The following is a 20606-nucleotide window of genomic DNA, read 5'->3' as shown; positions in this document are numbered from 1 at the left end:
AAAGTCCTGTGTCTCTGAATGCAGAAGGAATCAAATAGAAGGAAACAGCTTCTTTTGTTCACAGCACCAAGGGTACTCTTTTCAGCCTGCATCCCTGACCCAAAACCTCTCCTCAGGTTTCTTTCAGGGTCAGCCACTGTGTTTTCAATTGCTCTTTCAGGCTCTCTGCAACCCCCTACATTGCACCTTCTGTCTTCATTGACACCTGTGCAAAGTGGGGGTCAAACAGTATCAAATCAGCATGGTAGCACTTTCTCCTATGCACAGGTGTCGCATAACAACAAGAACTTCACAGTGCTTTACCCAGACTCTCTGTCTAGGAAGCTCAGCCCTTAAAGTCAGCCTTAATACTACACAGAGTTCCTGTTTGACTTTGGGCAATCACTTGATCTTCCTGTTTATCGGTTCTCCATAAATGGTGGTAATAATACTTCCTTTCCCCCACCCTTTTGTGTGTCTTGGATATTTAGAGTGTATGCGTTCTGGGGCAGGGACTCTCTCTCACTATGTGTATGTACAGTGCCTAGCACGTTGGACTCTGATCTCAATTGGGGCCTGTAGTGTAATGAAAACTTTGTTACAATTACAGGCTGTCACTAAGTTTTAAGGGGTTTTCTGGCCCTGCTTGCAAGCAAGGAGGCTGTTGTAAAGGGTGCGATCTGGATCAAGGTGGGGTGAGTGGTGCCTCTCTGCCTTAGGGAGCAGCCTGTTTTCTCTCTGTGTTTTGTTGTTGTGGGGAAGAGTTCTGGATTCTTAGAAATACAGTAGTGTTACATTGCAACCTTCCAGGAAGGGTATTTGGGGAGGGGGGTCCTAATACTTTGTGTACATGCTGTGAACATAACAGGGCTCTTAGGAACTTCTGTAATACACGTCATAATCCTAATATGATCTAGACTTAGTGCAATTTCCTGATACCAACTCATAACTATGCTGTCTTAGTGACATTGCAAACAAACCTCCATGTTAGAGCGCTGATGTCTCTGTCAGATAACCATGTGCTGCTGATGAGGTCAGAGCTGTAGTATAGATAGGGCCCAAGTACCCCGCGTAGTGAGACTCAGGGGTGAAAGGACACAGAGGACTTTGTGGAGCACGAAGCTCTCTGTTTCACTGGTAGATTGCCAATGTTCTAATATGGTTCCCCGCTCCAAAAGGAAGCATTGGAGGCACTTGATCCAGCCTCCCCCGTCAATGTCTGTACATCTGCTGTTCAATGTCAGCAGAAAGCAGGGATGTCTGTATTTATATACCTGAGACCTCTGCCAATCCGTACGGCAGGTAGTTATCAATGTCAGTTTAATTACAGCTGTGCTACTGTGGTGCCATGCACAATGACATATTCTATTATTGTCTCGTATGCGGGTCTCTTATCCCAATAGGAGCCATGCTGTTGTCAGCGCTAACATCACAGGCCCCACCATGAATCCTCCTTAGCTCTGTGTGTGGGACTAATGGCAAAGTAGGTAATACGCTGCTGGTTCTATGCAAGGCTGGGGAACTCCACAAACCTAAACTGGCACTATCACTCCCAGCAACTGCTGCCAAAAATGAGACAATCAGGAGAAACGTGTGTTTGAAACAGTGCTCAAAAAAGGTAGGGATCAAGCTGGCTTCAGGAATCCTCATGGCCCCCTACAGACTATTCGTGCCCACACGCAGCCTAGGGTATGGGGCATGCTCACCAGCCCCCTGCTGCTAGTGTAACCCAGGGCCTATAACACATGCTCACTAATGGGTTACAAACAATACCCTAAACTTGTGCCATGGATCTGCTTCCATGTTGCAACGCAGTATGTCAGATAGTGAATGTGTGTGTGTTCACCTGTAACATCTACCCACCTGTGCTTGCATGGATGATACGCAGGTGAATGGGTATGAAACCCCTGCCCGCTACCAGCCTGAATTCATTGACAACTTCACTGAGATGGCACAAAGATGGTTGCAGCAGCACAACAGGGCCGCCTCCTCTCTATCCCCTTCTGAACTGTGGGACTTCAGAGCCCCACGCTCAAACAGTAGCAAACCAGGAAATGTTCAGGTAAAATCTCCCCACAAGGGACGGTAGCGTGACAGGAAAAAGCAAGCCACAGGCTCACCAAACGCAGGAAGTGATCCGTTAAGCTGGTGCTTTACACACAAACACAACACAACCTTAACTCTGCCCCCTAGGGATGCCAGCACCTTGTAGTCTCGCTCTTGTGGGAGCGGGGTAAAACAACAATGGACTTGTTTAGGACACACTTTGGGATGCCACCAACATGACTTTCATGGGAAGCAATAATATGGACACCACCTAGAAAATAAGGGCAACCTAGAGACCCATAACACAGAACCCTAGAGAAAGAAACCAAATTCATCAACATGACACTCAGAAGCCTGAACAGACCAGCACAAGTCTGAAATAAATGGCCGAAACTGGTGGATGCCTAGGCACCTGAGGGTGCAGGAGGACAAAGAAGATACTAATAGCAAATCAAAATGAAGCAGTTTGATCAATCCAAAATGAAATGGGGTTTTGGGGCAATTTTCAGGGAATTACAGAATGAAACCTGAACATTTTGAATCAGAATGAAAACAAATTTTAAAATTTCAAAATCCTTCACACAACAGCATTTCCGTTCGCTGCACAGCTCTAGTGGTTAGCCATTTGAATGGGGACTGTGTGGCTGAAACAAAGAGAAGAGGCAGCTCCATGTGCCCTGCATGATGTCTGCCAACCAGCTGCAATTACTCCTGAACCCTTGGGTGCTGGGTACTGTACACAGCTAAATAAAGACAGTCCCTGGCTCCAGAAGTTGACAATCCTTGTGTCAAACTGCTGCACAGAGAGTCCTGTAGGACTGCATTAATAGGGGCCCTGATCTGGAATTGTAATGGGCATAAAGAAAGTGACAATATTGTTAGGGGCAGGTAAGGTAGCATGATTGCCATAAAGGACAGAATTAAAGATGTGGTGGTGTTATATTTTTAAAATCTTTCAGTTTTTCAATTCTAATCTGGATGATCATGTCCCTTTACCTATCTTTTGCATTATTCTGCGTCTTTGCAGGTTGGATTTAATCAACAAACTGGTCTTTGCAAATATCTTTGCTTCTAATAATTTCCTTGTGCCCCATTTAGCCACCTTCGTCACTTTTATTGTAGATAGCTGCTAGTCACTGTCATAGGTGCTGGAACTAGGGGTGCGGGGGGTGCTGCAGCACCCCCTGCTTGAAGTGGTTTCCATCCCATACAGGGTTTACAGTTTGGTTTAACAGCTCTCAACACCCCACTCAAAAATTGTTCCATCACCCCCAGTCACTGTCATCTGCGCATGCCACAAAAGGGGTACCCAAGGACATAGTCCTGGAAACACAACAGAATCTTACTGTCTCAGCCTCCTAGTTTCTAGTTTAGTGTTTTGGGGACACCTTGTGGCTGTAAGGAGCCACTGCAGAAATTGATGTAGTTAAAACTTGGATAAAGAGAGGGGAGAGGAGAGAAAAGTAGAGTGAAACTATGGTTGTGGGTAACGATTTTTCTGCATTGAGTGGGATGATGCTCCTAGACTAATGATAACACCAGCATTCAAATGTGAAACATCTCAGATGGGTCTTGTAAAATTCTCCTTACTCAGTAGCCTAGGCAAGCAGGGTTTTCTTTGATGGGAAGAAAAATAGCAACAAGGTGCACTGCTACATGTGAGGCCTGGTCTACACTACGGGTTTAGGTCGACTTTAGCAGCGTTAAACCGAATTAAGCCTGGACACGTCCACACAACGAGGCCCTTTCTTTCGACTTAAAGGGCCCTTTAAACCGGTTTCTTTACACCACCTCCGACGAGGGGATTAGTGATAAAACCGGCCTTTGCGGGTCGGAATTGGGGTAGTGTGGACGGAATTCGATGTTATTGGCCTCCGGGAGCTATCCCACAGTGCTTCATTGTGACCGCTCTGGATAGCGCTCTCAACTCAGATGCACTGACCAGGTAGACAGGAAAAGACCCACGAAGGTTTGAATTTCATTTCCTGTTTGCCTAGCGTGGAGAGCACAGGTGACCACGCAGAGCTCATCAGCACAGGTAACCGTCATGGAGTCCTCCCAGGATCGCAAAAGAGCTCCAGCATGGACCGAACGGGAGGTACGAGATCTGCTCGCCATATGGGGAGATGAAGCAGTGATAGCTGAACTCCGTAGCAGTAAAAGAAATGGAAAAGTATTAGAAAAGATCTCCAAGGCCATGAAGGACCGAGGCCATAACAGGGACACACAGCAGTGCCGCGTGAAAATTAAGGAGCTACGGCAAGCCTACCACAAAGCCAGAGAAGCAAACGGAAGGTCCGGGGCAGAGCCGCAAACTTGCCGCTACTACGCGGAGCTGCATGCGATCCTAGGGGGTGCAGCCACCACTACCCCAACCGTGTGCTATGACTCTCTCACTGGAGAAACACACAGGGAAGACGGTTCGGGGAACGAGGAAGATGACGATGGAGGTACTGTAGGTAGCTCACAGCAGCAAGGAAGCGGAGAAACCGGTTTCCCCAACAGCCAGGATATGTTTGTGACACTGGACCTGGAACCAGTAACCCCCGAACTCACCCAAGACCCTCAGGGCACACAGGAGACCTCTGGTGAGTGTAACTTTGTAAATATTTGTAAACATTACAAAAAAAAAGCAAGCAAGTCTGTTAACGTGTATGGGGATGGAGCGGAAATCCTCCAGGGACATCTCCAGAAAGCTCTCCTGGTTGAAATGGGGTGATTTTATTAAGGGGGACATTCAGAGGCGCCCGTTCCTGCTATTCTGACCAGAAATGTTCCCCGCTGTTAACCACGCGGTGCGGGGGAGGGGTGAAGTGATCATCCCAGAGAATCGTGTGTGTGTGGGGGGGTGTGGTTTACTTGTGTTTGTGCCGCATGTTAACCGGGAAACCGCAGCCCCCTCCTTTTACATTGAAACCCCATTTTAAATGGACAACCCAATTCATCCTTGATATGGGAAATGCGCTGCTGTTTGCAACCTTTCCCGCATGTTAAGAAGGTTAAAAAAGCCAAAACACTGTGGCCTACGATGGCTGCCTGCAAGCCGAAATATGCGACCTTGTAATGAAAGAGTGTACCCATTGTTCTCTAAAATGTGTCTTTTTTAACCACCTCTCCCTTCTCCTCCGCCAGCTGCAAATGTTTCTCCTTCGCAGAGGCTCGTGAACATTAGAAAGAGAAAACGTAGGACGAGGGACGAGATGTTCACGGAGCTGCAGATGTCCGCCCAGGCTGATAGAGCACAGCAGAATGCGTGGAGGCAGTCAATGTCGGAGATGAGAAAAGCCCAACATGAACGAGAGGAGAGGTGGCGGGCTGAAGACGATAGGTGGCGTCAGCTTGCAGACAGACGGCAAGAGGCAATGCTCCGTCTGCTGGAGCATCAAAGTGATATGCTCGAGCGTATGGTTGAGTTGCAGGAAAGGCAGCAGGAGCAGAGACCGCCGCTACAGCCCCTGTGTAACCAACAGCCCTCCTCCCCAAGTTCCATAGCCTCCTCACCCAGACGCCCAAGAACACGGTGGGGGGGCCTCCGTCCACCCAGTCACTCCACCCCAGATGATCGCCCAAGCATCAGAAGGCTGGCCTTCAATAAGAGTTAAAGTTTTAAAATGCAGTGTGTCCTTTTCCATCCCTCCTCCCCCACCCATCCCAGCTACCTTGGCAATTATCCCCCTACCTCTGTAAGGAACTAATAAAGAATGCATGAATGTGAAAAAACAATGACTTTATTGCCTCTGCAAGCGGGAGGGGAGGGGAGGGTGGGGTGGGGTGGTTGGTTTACAGGGAAGTAGAGTGAACCGGGTCGGGGGGGGGGGGTTGGAGGGTTCATCAAGGAGAAACAAACAGAAGTTTCACACAGTAGCCTGGCCAGTCACAAAACTCGTTTTCAAAGCTTCTCTGATGCGCACCGCGCCCTGCTGTGCTCCTCTAACCGCCCTGGTGTCTGGCTGCGCGTAATCAGCGGCCAGGCGAGTTGCCTCAACCTCCCACCCCGCCATAAAGGTCTCCCCCTTACTCTCACAGATATTGTGGAGCGCACAGCAAGCAGCAATAACAATGGGGATATTCTTTTCGCTGAGGTCTGAGCGAGTCAGTAAGCTGCGCCAGCGCGCTTTTAAACGTCCAAATGCACATTCCACCACCATTCGGCACTTGCTCAGCCTGTAGTTGAACAGGTCCTGACTACTGTCCAGGCTGCCTGTGTATGGCTTCATGAGCCATGGCATTAAGGGGTAGGCTGGGTCCCCAAGGATCACGATAGGCATTTCAACATCCCCAATGGTCACTTTCTGGTCCGGGAAGAAAGTCCCTTCCTCCAGCTTTCGAAACAGAGCAGAGTTCCTGAAGACGTGAGCATCATGTACCTTTCCCGGCCATCCCACGTTGATGTTGGTGAAACGTCCCAGGGCTTGCAGCAGCATTGAAAAGTACCCCTTGCGGTTTACGTAGTCGGTGGCTTGGTGCTCCGGTGACAAGATAGGGATATGGGTTCCGTCTATGGCCCCGCCACAGTTTGGGAATCCCATTTCAGCAAAACCATCCACTATTGACTGCACGTTGCCCAGAGTCACTACCCTTGCTATCACCAGGTCTTTCATTGCCCTGGCAAATTGGATCACAGCAGCCCCCACAGTAGATTTGCCCACTCCAAATTGATTCCCGACTGACCGGTAGCTGTCTGGCGTTGCAAGCTTCCACAGGGCTATCGCCACTCGCTTCTCAACTGTGAGGGCTGCTCTCATCTTGGTATCCTGGCGTTTCAGGGCAGGGGAAAGCAAGTCACAAAGTTCCATGAAAGTGCCCTTACGCATGCGAAAGTTTCGCAGCCACTGGGAATCGTCCCATACCTGCAGCACGATGCGGTCCCACCAGTCTGTGCTTGTTTCCCGGGCCCAGAATCGGCGTTCCACGGTATCAACCTGCCCCAGTGACACCATGATTTCCACATTGCTGGGGCCTGTGCCTTGTGAGAGGTCTATGGCCATGTCAATTTCCTCATCACTCTCGTCGCCGTGCTGCAATCGCCTCCTCGCCTGGTCCGGGTTTCGCCTTGGCATGTTCTGGCTCTGCATATACTCCAGGACAATGCGCGTGGTGTTCATAGTGCTCATAATTGCCGCGGTGATCTGAGCGGGCTCCATGATCCCAGTGCTAGCTATGGCGCCTGGTCAGAAAAAAGGCGCGAAAGTAGTATCTGATGGACCAGGAGAAGGAGGGCGGGAGGGAGGGAGGGAGGGAGGGCGGGCCGAGTGACGACATGGCGTACAGGTACAGGAACAGGGAGAAACACAAACAACTGTCACACAGAATGGTCCCCCCAAAGATTAAACTGGAAACCCTGGGCTTAGCAGGCCGTTGATTTCACGGAGGAAGGGGAAGCAAATGAACACAGAACAAATCTATTTTTTACATCTTAAGGTGGCAGCCGACGCTGCAGCATGAGTGACAGCCATACCAGTATGACGATGACGGATACCAATCATAATATACCATCATCTGCCAAAAGGCAAGGGGCTGCTGCTGTGTAGCAATGCAGCCCCACGTCTGCCAGCCCCACGTCCGCCAGCACCCAGCATCGCCCTCGGCCTCTTCTGGGTGCTTAGCAGACAATATTGGGCAATTGGCAGAAAATAGTATATTATGACTGGTAACCGTCATCATCAAAACAGTAGCATGTCTGCCCAGGTGGCCATGATTGACAGCCATACCAGTATGATGACGACGGGTACCAGTCATAATATACCATCGCCTGGAAGGGGCTGGTGCAATGCAGCACTACGGCTGCCAGCCCCACGGCTATCAGTCATGCTACACCGTCTACCGCCAAAAGGCAGTTAGCAGCTGCTGCTGTGTAGCAATGCAGTCCCACGTCTGCCGGCACCCAGAGGACATATGGTGACGGTGAGCTCAGCTGAGCTGAGCGGGCTCCATGCTTGCCGTGGTATGTTGTCTGCACAGGTAACCCAGGTAAAAAGGCGCGAATCTATTGTCTGCCGTTGCTGTGACGAGGGGGGAGGGGCCTGACGACATGTACCCAGAACCGCCCGCGACACTGTTTTGCATCATCCGGGCATTGGGATCTCAACCCAGAATTCAAAGAAAAGGCGCGAACCGCTTCTCGGCTCGAGCTGTGGCGCAAACGTAGTATCTGACGGCCTAGGGGAAGGAGGGAGGGGGGCCGAGTGACGACATGGCGTACAGGCACAGGGAATTAAAATAAAGAACGGTGGCTGTGCATCCGGGAGAGACACAAACAACTGTCACAGACTGGTCCCCCCCAAAGATTAAACTGAAAACCCTGGGTTTAGCAGGCCGTTGATTTGACGGAGGGAGGGGGAAGCAAATGAATACAGAGAAAATCTATTTTTTTACATCTTAAGACGACGGTGCAGCGTGACTGATAGCCCTCGGCATCTTTCTGGGTGCTTGGCAGCAAATACGGGGCGGTGTATGACGATGGTCTTCAGGCCTATTGCACGAGCTGCTGCTCAGGGAAGACTCTGCTAACGTGCGATGACCCGACTTGTAATAGGCCGGCTAACAGTCATAATACACCATTTACTGCCAAAAGGCAAGCCCCACGGCTGCCAGCACCCAGATCGCCGATGAAGGCTACCAGTCTACTGCACCGTCTACCGCCAAAAGGCAGTTAGCAGCTGCTGCTGTGTAGCAATGCAGTCCCACGTCTGCCGGCACCAAGAGGACATATGGTGACGGTGAGCTCAGCTGTGCTGAGCGGGCTCCATGTTGTCTGCACAGGTAACCCAGGTAACCCAGATAAAAAGGCGCGAATCTATTGTCTGCCGTTGCTGTGACGGGGGAGGGAGGGGCCTGACGACATGTACCCAGAACCGCCCGCGACACTGTTTTGCATCATCCGGGCATTGGGATCTCAACCCAGAATTCCAAGGGGCGGCGGAGACTGCGGGAACTGTGGGATAGCTACCCATAGTGCAATGCTCCGGAAGTCGACGCTAGCCTCGTACTGTGGACGCGGTCTGCCGACTAGAGCACCTAGAGCATTTTATTGTGTGGACATACACAATCGGCTGTATACAACCGATTTCAATAAAACCGGCTTCTATAAATTCGAACTAATTTCGTAGTGTAGACATACCCTTAGTCTGGACTTGGTAGGTTTTCATGTTTAGTTTGCAAGGTGCCTTAAATAAATGAGGTGAAGAAGCAGAGGCTGAGTGAATCTGGAATCTCATGAGATCCATCATAGGGGGAGTATTCCAGTGGTGAAACACGGACACTTTCATACTATCTAGTCCTGCTGCTGGGGTTTCATTTGGATGGAAGCAGTGAAGAAATCTTGGTAATGTTCTCTCACTCGTTTGCGCTGTGGTTCTGTAGAAGTGGGGGAAGCTACTGAGGCAGGAGGCTGAATTTAGGGGAAATGCACGTAATCTGTCATTGAGGGTAGATGTATACAACCCAGAGAGATGCTGTCCACACTGTAGCATTGAAGAGGCTCTGCCTGGCCTCAAACCTGCCACTATATAGCAGACAGGTTTCAAAACAAATGTACTATTTGCTACTAATTACTCTCCCTAGGGCCAGATATTACTTTTTAAAAACAAGGAGAAAAAGAGGGTGATGGGATGCTGCATATCTGGAACAAAAGGTGAGCCACATGGCTTGTGTGTCTTTAATTGCACAAGAGTTTGTTCAGCTGCTACTGCCAAAAAAACCTGTGCCTCTCCAATCTGCTATAATCTTTCAAGCATAATCACAAAATAGTGGATATAGGAGAACAGGTTGGAATAGTTTATTTAGGCATTCAAGGAGCCTTTGACAGTCCCTCACAAAAACCTATTAAGGAAATTAAGTAGTCATGGGATGACAGGCAAAGTATGGTCATGGATTAAAAACTAAGTAATAGAGAACAGAGTAGGGACAAATGGCCAGTTTTCAACATAGCAGACAGCCAATAGCAGAGTGCCCAAGGATCTGCATTAGGACCATTATTATGATCTGGAAAAGAGAGTGAGCAAGGAGGTAGCAAGAAGTCCAGATGGCACAATTATTTGGGTTAGTCAGGACTAGAGAACAATGTGAAGAACGCAGCATGAGAGCAGATTGACAAATGCAAAGTGATGCACACTACAAGAAATAATCTGAGCCACTCATATGCTTTGCTGGGATCTAAAATTAAGCATCAGAAAACAGAGCTGGCTCTCATTCAGTGAAGACCTCTGCTCAATGAGCAAATAAAGAAAAGCAAACAAACTGTTAAGGGATAAAAAGGATGGGGCAGAGAATCATACTACAATTAGGTTAGTAGAGGTTCACCCTCACCTGGGATATTGAGTTCAGTTCTGGTCACCCCATTTCTAGAAATCAGAAGTAATAGATATAAAGGGAATTCTGAGACAGGTAAAAAAAATGTCTAGAGGCCTGCAGAGACTTCATAGATAGACAGAAGAGACTGGGATTGTTTAGTTTGGAAAGGGAACATGACAGAGGACAATACAAGTGACAAGTACAGAGAAGGTCAGGAGGTTTTCCTATTTATCTTCCCATTTTGCAAGGGGACAGTTAATGAAATAAGGCAATCTATTTAAAACCAATATAAAGGACACATCTCCCCTCACCCTCTCACCCCCTCCCGCATATTTAATCAGTGGAATTCATTGCCACAAGATCTCAAGAATACAAAAAAGGGTCAGACCCATGGATAACGAGAGCATCCTTACTTACACTAGAGAGGGCAACAACGATAAGGGATCTGAACCCTCGTGCTTCCAATTGCTCAGAGTTGGGAAAAAATTATTGCCCACAGTAGAGTTTCTTTCTCTAGAGCAGCTAGTTCTGGCCACTGGGAAACAGCGTATTGGAGGAGCGGGCGCTCCAGGCTGACACTGTGCAGCTGTTCTTTTGTTACTCTAAGGGATAAGAAGTTGGCAAGGACATACTATCTTTTAACAGATGAAGACCCATCTTCCTGGCAATGACTGAGATATAGGGAGTAGCTCCCAAGGAACCAGGCAAGGCTCATGGAAGCCCTGCTAAGGACACCAATCCCAGATCTGGTCTGGGGAGATGCAGATCCTCTCTAGGTGCATTTATAGTGTGATGATGTGACTTGCCCATTACTCAGAACTGCCTAGATGAGGCCAGCCTAGCGTCCTGGGGTATAGCAAAGACATTGTGTAGACGGCTCTTGCTCCAGATGACTGCTCAGTACTCTGAAATCCTGATCGTTTTCCTCACTGCACCACTGGGGCCATGTCACTAAACCGAATTTATGGTGAAAAAGGAAACATATAGATGTCGTGTCACTGTGGGCAGGAAGAAATCATCAGCCTCCAAGTTTGGTTCTCTTCAATGTATGATGATTCCACCCATCCACCACTCCCAGCTCCTATTTGCTCTGCCGCTTAGGGGCTGTACACTTTCCGTAGCCCTGGCTCCAACTAGAGCAGGGTTCCTCTCCTCAGTGTCTGTTTAGCATCATTACAGCAGCTGCAGGAGAGACTATTCCGAGGAAGAAGAGGCTGTAAACAGCTTCTGGCTAAACCTCAAAGCAAGGCCAAGGCTCCAGCCCCACCACTGCTATTCCTGTTGCAGCATGGGGAGAAGGTGCCACAAACCCCAGACCAGAGCACAAGAGTGTAGCCATGTGGGGCTGTGAGGGGTTGTGGCTGTTGCTTCTCTATTTAACGCCCTTCTTTGTTTGGTCTTCAGAATTTTGCCAGCTCAACCCCGAAGTTGGCCCCGGTAGGGCAGTGTTGCCAAGGGATTTCTATAATTCTACATCCAAGTCCTCTGACAATTATACTACAGAGGTAACAGTAACAGCTTCATCCTACTAGAAGAAAGTCTCCAGCCCAGTGCAGGTTGCTGAATGTGACCCCACCCCCCTCCCCTGCCCAAAAACCCCAACCCCACGTGGCCAATCAGAACCTGCTCAGAGCGAAATGAATCATTCATAACTTTGGCCTCTCTTTCTATGAATAAATTTTGGTCTGCAGCTAATTCTCTGAGTATCACTGTGGAAATTCAAGATCTTTTGATCAGCTACATGTCAAGTGATACATTTCTGTTCCAACTGGACGAGAGCGACTCTTGGAATCAGGATCCAGGGTAAATAATCACAATTACACTTACATTTTCTTTCCACAAATATCCTCCAAGATTCCATTAAAATTCAGTTTTAGCAACACTCCAGAGCAGTTATCATACTCCTGGCAAGTGAACACCAAAGGACTGAGTCCAACCTCCAAGAAAACATACGGAAAACTTCAAATAAGTATTTGGGAACGTTTTTTCAGTTCTCTGCCTTGAATAACGAATGCCAAAAACTGAAAGATGCCCACATCTGCATTCACATGTTCACATGAGCTGTCTGTGCACAAATCAGATCCTTGTGCCTTTGCACCCATTTACTCCTCGTGCCCTCCCTAGAGACAGAACCCTGGGAGAGCTGCCCTTCTGCCAAATCTTTCAGCCCCTGGAGAACAAAGACCCCCCACTTCACTGCAGTTCCCCATGCTAAGTGAAATGTAATTAAATCTCATACTTCAGAACGTAAACTGATCCAGGCAGGGGTCAGGCAAGACTTTAATATCTATGTGCAGCATTGCCCCATTGGCAAGGGCCATGATGTGGAATTGTTAGCTTCTCCTGAAGTCTCACCGACAGGCACTGACTACTGCTGCATGCAGGACATACCCATGGCCTGGTTCAAAATGGCAGGCGGTGAGATACTGGAGTAGATAGGATCAGTGCTCTGCTCAATTCTGTGCAATCCTTCAATTGTGTCTCCACACTCCTCTATGTTCACTCTCCAGCTGAACTTTGAGAGTTCCTTGCTGACTCCAGCCCCTGCAACTCTTATGCTGACCTACTCCTGCAATGTCACTACCAAGAAGGGAGGACAACTGTTCATTTATGGTGGTTACCAGGGCAACAAAAACAGATCTGCCATTGAAGTGGAACATTTCCAGGCAAGGGGATAAGAGGGTACTTAGCCGAGAAGCCCAGCTCCACAGCTGGCCCAGGAAAGGATCCAGGAGTGAGAACGACTGTCCCTACAGGGCAGGGCTGACATGGGAGGCTAAACCAGGGGACAGAAAAAGCTGGAACCCTCTACCTTTCAGCTACAAAAAAAGAACAGCACAGGCCTACAAAACAGCTCAGATTTATTTCTGGTACCTTTTTACAGAACATAAATTACCCCACCCCAGAACAGGATTATCACACCTCTTTCCTGATCACTTGGTTCTGCACTTCCCTGTGATCACAGAGCTTTGGGACTACAATTCCCAGCAGCCTCTTAACTGGTGGAAGTTATCCCTGCCATCTTGGCTTCAAGGGCTCCAAGAGACAGAGGTACATGAGGCAGCAGGAGATAAGGCAGCAATGTTTTCCTGTCCTCTCACAATCTCCCTGCAAGTCCTGGCTGTAGCACCTCCCACTGAAGCCCACATTACATGCCCACTGCATTGGATTCTCTCAGAGGGGTGGAACCCCTCTGACTTTGCGGATGATATTGGCCAGTCGCTTGGCCAGGCCTCCCCTGCTTGGCTCTTCCACATGGAAGGTTCTGGTCAGTAGGTTGTAGAAGGAGCCATAGCACACGGCCACCACAGTGCAGGTCAGGCAGATGACATTATATGGCATGCTGAAGTCAGGCGTTGGCAAGTTCACCAGCAGCGGCTCCGTGTAGAGACGCACAAAGTAGCTGGAGCCATCGGAAGAAGGAAATCTGGAGATGGAAGCAGGAGGGGAAACATCACTCCACGCAAAACATTCCAGCAGGATCCTTCTTAGTGCGATGGTGAGCAATGTTGCCCACCTGCTCTGACAGCAACCCTAAAGGTGCACTTGTTATACCCTGCTTAGAAGCTGGGCCTCTCTCTCCAGCCAGCATTAGAGACATCTGCCGGGTCATCTCTGATGACCCATCATGAACCTGAGCCCCCTTGGGAGAGGCTGACAGCACCCGAAGGAAAAGCACACACAGGAGGAATAGTCCTGTGCCCAAATGAACTATCCCAGACCAAGTGCAGGACTTACAGGGGAAGCCACTCTACAAACTCTGCAGGTTCATGTTGAACCTATGGCTGCCCTGCCTGAGAACAAGCACACAGAGATGGTTGTATGTGGCCTTCTCATTCCTCCCACTCCAGGAACTGGCCAATCCCCTCACATGGACTCCTAAAGAGTGGAGTTTGTGGCTCAGATTCTGAACACGTCACTGAGAAGCCTACTGAGTAACTCTACAGGGAACTGAGCGCTGGCACATGTAGATTAGCACCTACCAGGCGTGAGATCCATGTGCAGCAAGTGCCTAGGAATTCCAGCCCAACACAAGCAACCCCTCCCTTTCCTCCATGGCCCGAGACAAGGTTCACTCACAGTGAGGTGAAGAGAGGACTCTGCTCTGCATCCTCTGCCTTCATTGCTATGACACTTGGCACCAGGGCACTCAGGACAGATGGACTAAGGAGACAAAAAGCAGCAACAGAGTCTGAAAGATGCAGTCTTCAATCATGCTAGAAAACAAATGGCAAATACCACACACACACACACACACACCAGGAGCCAAGCGTTATGTGCGGCATTGGGCCCAGAACCCGTGATGGGTCTAGAAAGGGAAAGCCCCGCAGAAGCCTGGCCCACAGTATGTAAGTTACCCCAAAGCAGGGGCACATGGCTTTACCTCACATAAAAGCCGTGGTTGGGGTCAGGGGTATACTCTGTCCACTTCAGTAAGGCTCTCTCGAACTGGATGGTGATCTTGGTGACAGAGTTTGCTGGGAGCTGGATCAGCATCTCCAGCAGATGGGGCCGCCTTCGGTCCTGAGCCGGCTGGTAATGGATATAACCTACCACCAAAGACAGTCACATGTCACCCTGCTGGGAACCTTCCCCACTAACACAGACTGCACTGAGCGATACTGTTGCCTCCACCCTGTCCTACAAGAGAGGGCACAAGATTACACCCACCTCACACAACCCTTCCCTATGGCTTCTGCTCTCCCCACTTAGAGCATGAACTCCTCAGGGCTGGGTTCTGGACAGTCAGGGCTCAGCATATAATTCACAGGGACAACATTAAAAAGCAAAAGATGCTCAAGTTGACCAGTTCTCACTAGCCCAAAACAACACACAAAGATAAATATGATTCTCATGTCAGAGAGGCTCTGTGACGAATATCCAGGATGCCTCTCCCCATCTACTCAGACACCATTGTAAGGGAAGAAGTTCTCACCCACCCCTGCTCCACATCCCCATGGAGGATAATGGAACACCCCGAGACACACTGTTCTGTGTGTGTCCATTACCAACCCAGCCCCTTTCCTTTTAAAGTGTAATGCTCATGAGAGCATGGCTGTAACTGAACTGATATGAACACACAGCTCTGCTCAGACACCCCAATGCTGGCTTGCTGTTATTCCAGCCCTGGGACTCTCCTGAGCCGATGCTGCTGTTAGTGCTAAACTTGAGGGTGTGTTTCTGAAGTTAGCTTTCCACAATAGCACAGTGTACAAGGAGCTCACACTGAACCCCTGGTGACCTGGGCAGGGATTGATCGGTCTCTGGAATGAGACCCTGGTGCCAGAGGAGTCTGCACAGTGTGTATTCCTTACTTGGTTTGTTTTCTTTTCCCTTGGTGGTGATGACCAAAGTGTGAACGTAGAGTCTCAGGTACCAGGGCACTGTCTCCAATAGTATCACAGGGAAAGCCCGGTATGGGTGGGTGTTATAAATCAGGGTGCTGATTTCTCCTGTCTGCAGGCCATATCCACTCACATAGCGCTGAGCATGGAGCACAGGTGTTGACAGATCCACTGCAACAGGGAAATCAAATAGGAGCTAGTAACACCGAAGCCCAGCTGTAACTCTGAACACAAAAATACTGTTATCCACCCAGCAAGGAGCTGAGAGGCCGGGGGCACGTCCCTTTCACATGGCTCCTACTGCCTCCCATCTCACATGGAGCAGAAGAGGGAGCAAGGGGCAGTTTCTGCCTCACATCCCAGCACAGAGTGGGATGGAGGAAGGGTCTCCTGAATGTTGCTGCTCTATGTCTCTCCCCAGCAAGAAGCATGCAGTCCTCTCCTCCTTCTCAGGGCCCACACAGTGACTAACAGCAGCAGGAGTCTGAGTATCCCCATCCCAGGTTGGCATATTAAGAACTGGTTGGGAGGGGGGAGCTGGAGTTATGCACCGTGCAGGTACAATGAAGCCATTAGTCACTCACAGCTGTCCTGGGGCCGTTTCCATTTCAGCTGCACGTTGAGGCTGCGAGACACATTAAAGAGCGAGGGGCTCAGTAAGTCGTAGACTGCATAGGTTCTCCTGTCTCCTTGGACAGATGCTTCATGCACAGACAGTGGAAGTGGGGTCACCTCCAGCAGTTCGTTCTCCTGAGAATGTAAGCAGAGCACATAGGAGGAAAGGCAACTCCTGCATTAACCAGTAGACAGAAAGGCGGTCCTTAGCATTCCCTGGCATGGAAATGACTGGCCTGTACTCTGTCTAGGAACGCTCCCTCGGCACAGGCCCAGCTCAGGACCTTCCATAATACTACTGTAGTATCTCCATTTCTGGACAGTACTATAGTAATTTTACTCTTTCAACAAACAGACATCTGCCCAACTCACAACAGGAATCCTTTCATCAAGAATCCCATCCCTGCAAGGAGCTCTGGGTGACGGCACGCCAGGGCAGCTCCATCTCTGCACTCTGGTGCGATTGGAGACAGCAGAGAATGCTGCAGGGAATCCAAATTCCTTCTAACAGGATGCTATGTCACGGTACTAGGCAGGACAATGAACAGGAAGTGTTACCTGGGTCTTACTGGAAATATCAACATAGATTTTACTCTCAGACGCAAGAGGACAAGCTTCAGTGATAGTGCGTGAGAACATCTTGAAAAGGGACCAGTCTGGAGAAGACAGACACAAAAAGAGGTCAGCCAGGATGTGAGCAAATGAGGCTAGTGCACTCACAGAACACAACAAACTGCAGGTTATTCCAATTACCTCTCTTCCCTTGACCAATGGAGAAGGTGTCAAAGACCACGGTGAGGGTCTGTCTAAGCTCCCAGGAGACACTCAGACACGAAGCATCCTGGAGGATAAGACGAACCAGAGACTGTGTTCAACACAAACCCACCTTCCAGAAGGGCAAGACTCATCACAAGAGGGAGATGGGGCTATAACAGGGTCATAAGACACACTGCAGGGCCCAGATGGGACTCATAAGAGTGGAGAAGGACAACATATCAGTTAAATGTGCGTGGATTAAGTCCCAACCAGCCTATTGCACAAGGGCCAGGGCAGAGCTGTTCCCTGCAGTGTATTCTCCAGGGCTTTGTCTGGTATAGTTTACCAACCCAAATCATTAGAAAATGCTTCCTGGTGTTCCATCTACATGTTCATTCCTAAAGCATCAAGGGTCTTATCAGCCTGTCCAGAAATGCCACGCTACTCCCAGCTTTTGGACACTAGTGATGGTGCTCACCCTGCAGATGGGGCGGATATGCACTGCCTGGGAGTGGTAACTGCTGTGGAACAAACGTTCAGCCTTCAGCAACACAGCAAGACCAGCCTGCAGACAGTGAAGGAGAAAACATTATTGAATCATACGTAACCACCACCAAGCTATCAGGCACCTCAAACTTTCAAAGAGCCCAGCAGAGGCTTCACCTCTCACCAAGTATCCCAGCTCCACCTGCTCCTACTGAGATGGAAGCAGGACTCCAATGGGAGTTACAGCGATGCAGTAACATTTGCTCTTTGGGAACCCAGCTCCAAAGACTCTGGCTATGACCTGATCAGGCAGTGGAAAGCCTAGGATTTGCCCTCACCTTTGAACCACATGGCAGAAGCTTTTTCCAAGGCGTGAGGTTCTCAGTACAGACGACCTCCCGGGGCAAGACGGCATATCTCAGGAGATGGTGATCTGTAACTGGGATGGGGGAGTGGAGGGTTAGTAGCCTGGTGTTAGTCTGACCACGTGCACCAAAGCAACACTCCTCAAAGCTGATCAATCTCTGAAGAATCCCATGAGCTCTGTGGAAAAGGGAGGAGACCACTGCAGGGCCACTTCATCAAACAATGGATCTGAGGGGACAGCTCTGTGTATCTCCAACATATAGGAAAAAACCCTCTGGTCTAGTTTCTGGAAGAACAGCCTGCAAGCTTCCAGTCCTCATTACTTTCTACAGTTCTTTGGACAGAGGGGCCTGAATAACTTCAGGTATGGAAGTTATTCTATTCAGGTTCTTATCAGAGGGCCTTTAGGTCACTGGTTCAAATCGAGCTGAGTTTGGTGGGGACTAGAAGCTGCTTCCAGCTGCCTGTATGAAGTTAGTTTGACATTTCAGTTCAGTTCCTAGTCTGCAGGTATCTGCATCACAATAATCATCACAATTGGCACTAACTGACCCTCGTCTGCAGTCTCAGAAAAGAGGAAGAGGACCGAATGAGCCAGAGTACCTAAATTCCCCCCCTTTCTCCTAAAAGTGGTCCCTTCAGGTCAGGAATGAGACCCTGGTGGGGGTGAATCTAGCATGGCTGCTGCCCATGCTGCGTATGTCCCGTGGGCATAGGTGGTTTCAGTTTCTAGAGCTGTCTGATACCTCACCACTTCCAAATTCACTTAGAAGACCTATACTTAGGATGTTAGCATAACCAAGAGTTCTCCCAGGACCTGCATCCAGACCCTGCCCTCAGTACCACAGCAACAGCGAAGTGAACCGTTAACAATCAAGCATTCCCCCACAGAGCAAAGCCAGCCCTTTCACACAGGTCCTGTCTCACCATTGGCCAAACCCAGAGGTTTGAATGATGCAGTTGGAGTGACGGTGTTGGTGGAATCAATGAAGTTCAGAGAGGCACAGAATATCCCTGAGAGGATGTTACTAAGTTCTTTCCAGGCTTTATCAACACTGAATGAGAAATATAAAAGGCAACAAGTTACACAACGGTCTCTCTCCCCCAAATCTATATGGGTCTGTTTGAAATTAAAAGTTTGTATAGTGTATTTGATAAATGAATAGATCATTGCAAAGAGAGCACTGTTAATAAATGTGTAAATATCACTACTGGAGCTTTAACCAGACAACAATAAAACAAGGGCTTTGGAGACAGCCAGAAAGAAATGAGGTTATTGAGCAGTGACACTGGAAGGAGGTTTATGAAAGTAAGCTAGAGATGATATTTCTCAGCACACAAAGACTACAAAGGTATCATGGTTGGGGTGGGAAGAGGACAAATAGAATCTTGTCAATGTATAGCCCACAAAATAATTACACTTGCTCCAATAGTGAATACAAATATTCTTTACAGAACATCACAGATGTGCACAGTACATTGCAAACACATGGTCAGATCCTGGCACCCTTAGAATGAATAGTAACTTATTTCACACTTTCTTCCAAACATCTAGAACATTACAAATTCTCCCTTGTGAGTGCAGTTCTCTAACCCAAGGGAGACCACACTGCAGCCCAATCTACAGTGCAGCTAACAGCCAGACTATAGGTGACAGCAGATGACAGAGAACAATATGTTGGGACCTGTAGGGCCAAATTCACCAATGAAATAAAAAGATGCAATGCAGTTTATTTATAGGTGTTTCTATGCCCTCATTACCATAATATCCAAGCATGCCCATTTATGCCAGCAGATGAATCACCCCACAATATTTAGAGGCTACTGATCAGTATTAAAAAGCTGAGTAATTGCAATAAAGTCCATTGGGTGTCAGTCAGGTGTGGCCCTTGGGCTGATGGGAAGAGGCCAATGCCACACCATTGGGTGGGTGAAGCTTGGGCATTGCCCCCAGCTGTAACTTTCTTTTAGAATGGTTACTGTGGTACCACCCAAGACACTTACTCAGTGACAGAGTCCTGGAACCAGACCCAGAGCTCGGCCCCGGCTGGAGCTTGCAAGTAGGGTTGTCCCCAGGTCCGTGTTCGCCAGAAGCCCTGAGTGAGGGACAGGTGCAGCTCTCGCACCAAGTACTTGGAGATGAGCTGACCCAGAGCCTTGGGGAAGAGCCTGTAGTGAGAGACTGCCGGGAGCAGAGTGAGCGGCACACGTGCACGGTGAGTCCAGGAGATCGTGTGCCCAGTCATCCCGTACCACCCAGCGCCCCGACAGCCCTGAACCGAGCCTCAGCCCACCATTCATCCTGCCTCACGGCTCCCTGGTGCCGCACAGCCCCGGGCACTGAGGCAGGACGGTAACGGACCAGCTCCCCCCAGCCCCGGTTACCAACCCCGCCCCGGGGCTCGCCCACCACAATCCAGCCCCGCCCCTCACCTCCCTCCCGGTGCAGCTCCGAGTCCCAGCGGGCCCGGAACTGGAAGGTGGCGGCGAGGTCCCCGGAAGGGAGCGGGCTGAGCAGCAGCTCCTCCCGCAGGCTGTCCCGTGGGGGGCCCGTGGAGCCGCCCGGAGACCCCAGCAACAGCAAGAGCCCCAGCACCGCAGCTACAGCCCCCGCCATCCTCCACACTTCCGCTTCCGGCCCGCTCACCCAATGGGGAGGCACTTCCGGCACTGACCATCGCGAGCCTGTCGAGAAGGGTGGGGGCGGGCCGAGAGGGTTGC

At 49.6% G+C, this 20606-nt stretch overlaps 1 protein-coding gene across 1 annotated transcript; it reads right to left on the bottom strand.

Moving 5' to 3' along the window:
* Window positions 1-13161: 13161 nt before the first annotated feature.
* PIGT (phosphatidylinositol glycan anchor biosynthesis class T) lies at window positions 13162-20531 on the bottom strand. Its single transcript, XM_034787729.1, has 12 exons — window positions 20319-20531; window positions 19890-20067; window positions 18813-18940; window positions 17858-17958; window positions 17512-17598; window positions 17031-17118; window positions 16836-16933; window positions 16247-16412; window positions 15633-15833; window positions 14702-14867; window positions 14398-14481; window positions 13162-13744 (listed from the first exon to the last, which is right to left on the bottom strand). The coding sequence occupies exons 1-12, from the start codon at window positions 20500-20502 to the stop codon at window positions 13492-13494; spliced, it is 1734 nt and encodes a 577-aa protein (XP_034643620.1). The 5' UTR covers window positions 20503-20531; the 3' UTR covers window positions 13162-13491.
* Window positions 20532-20606: the final 75 nt, after the last annotated feature.

Source organism: Trachemys scripta, chromosome 12 (assembly GCF_013100865.1).
Source record: "Trachemys scripta elegans isolate TJP31775 chromosome 12, CAS_Tse_1.0, whole genome shotgun sequence".
Taxonomy (NCBI): domain Eukaryota; kingdom Metazoa; phylum Chordata; order Testudines; family Emydidae; genus Trachemys; species Trachemys scripta.
The sequence above is the reverse complement of the archived record's forward strand: the minus strand, read 5'-3'. Positions and strand labels throughout refer to the sequence as shown.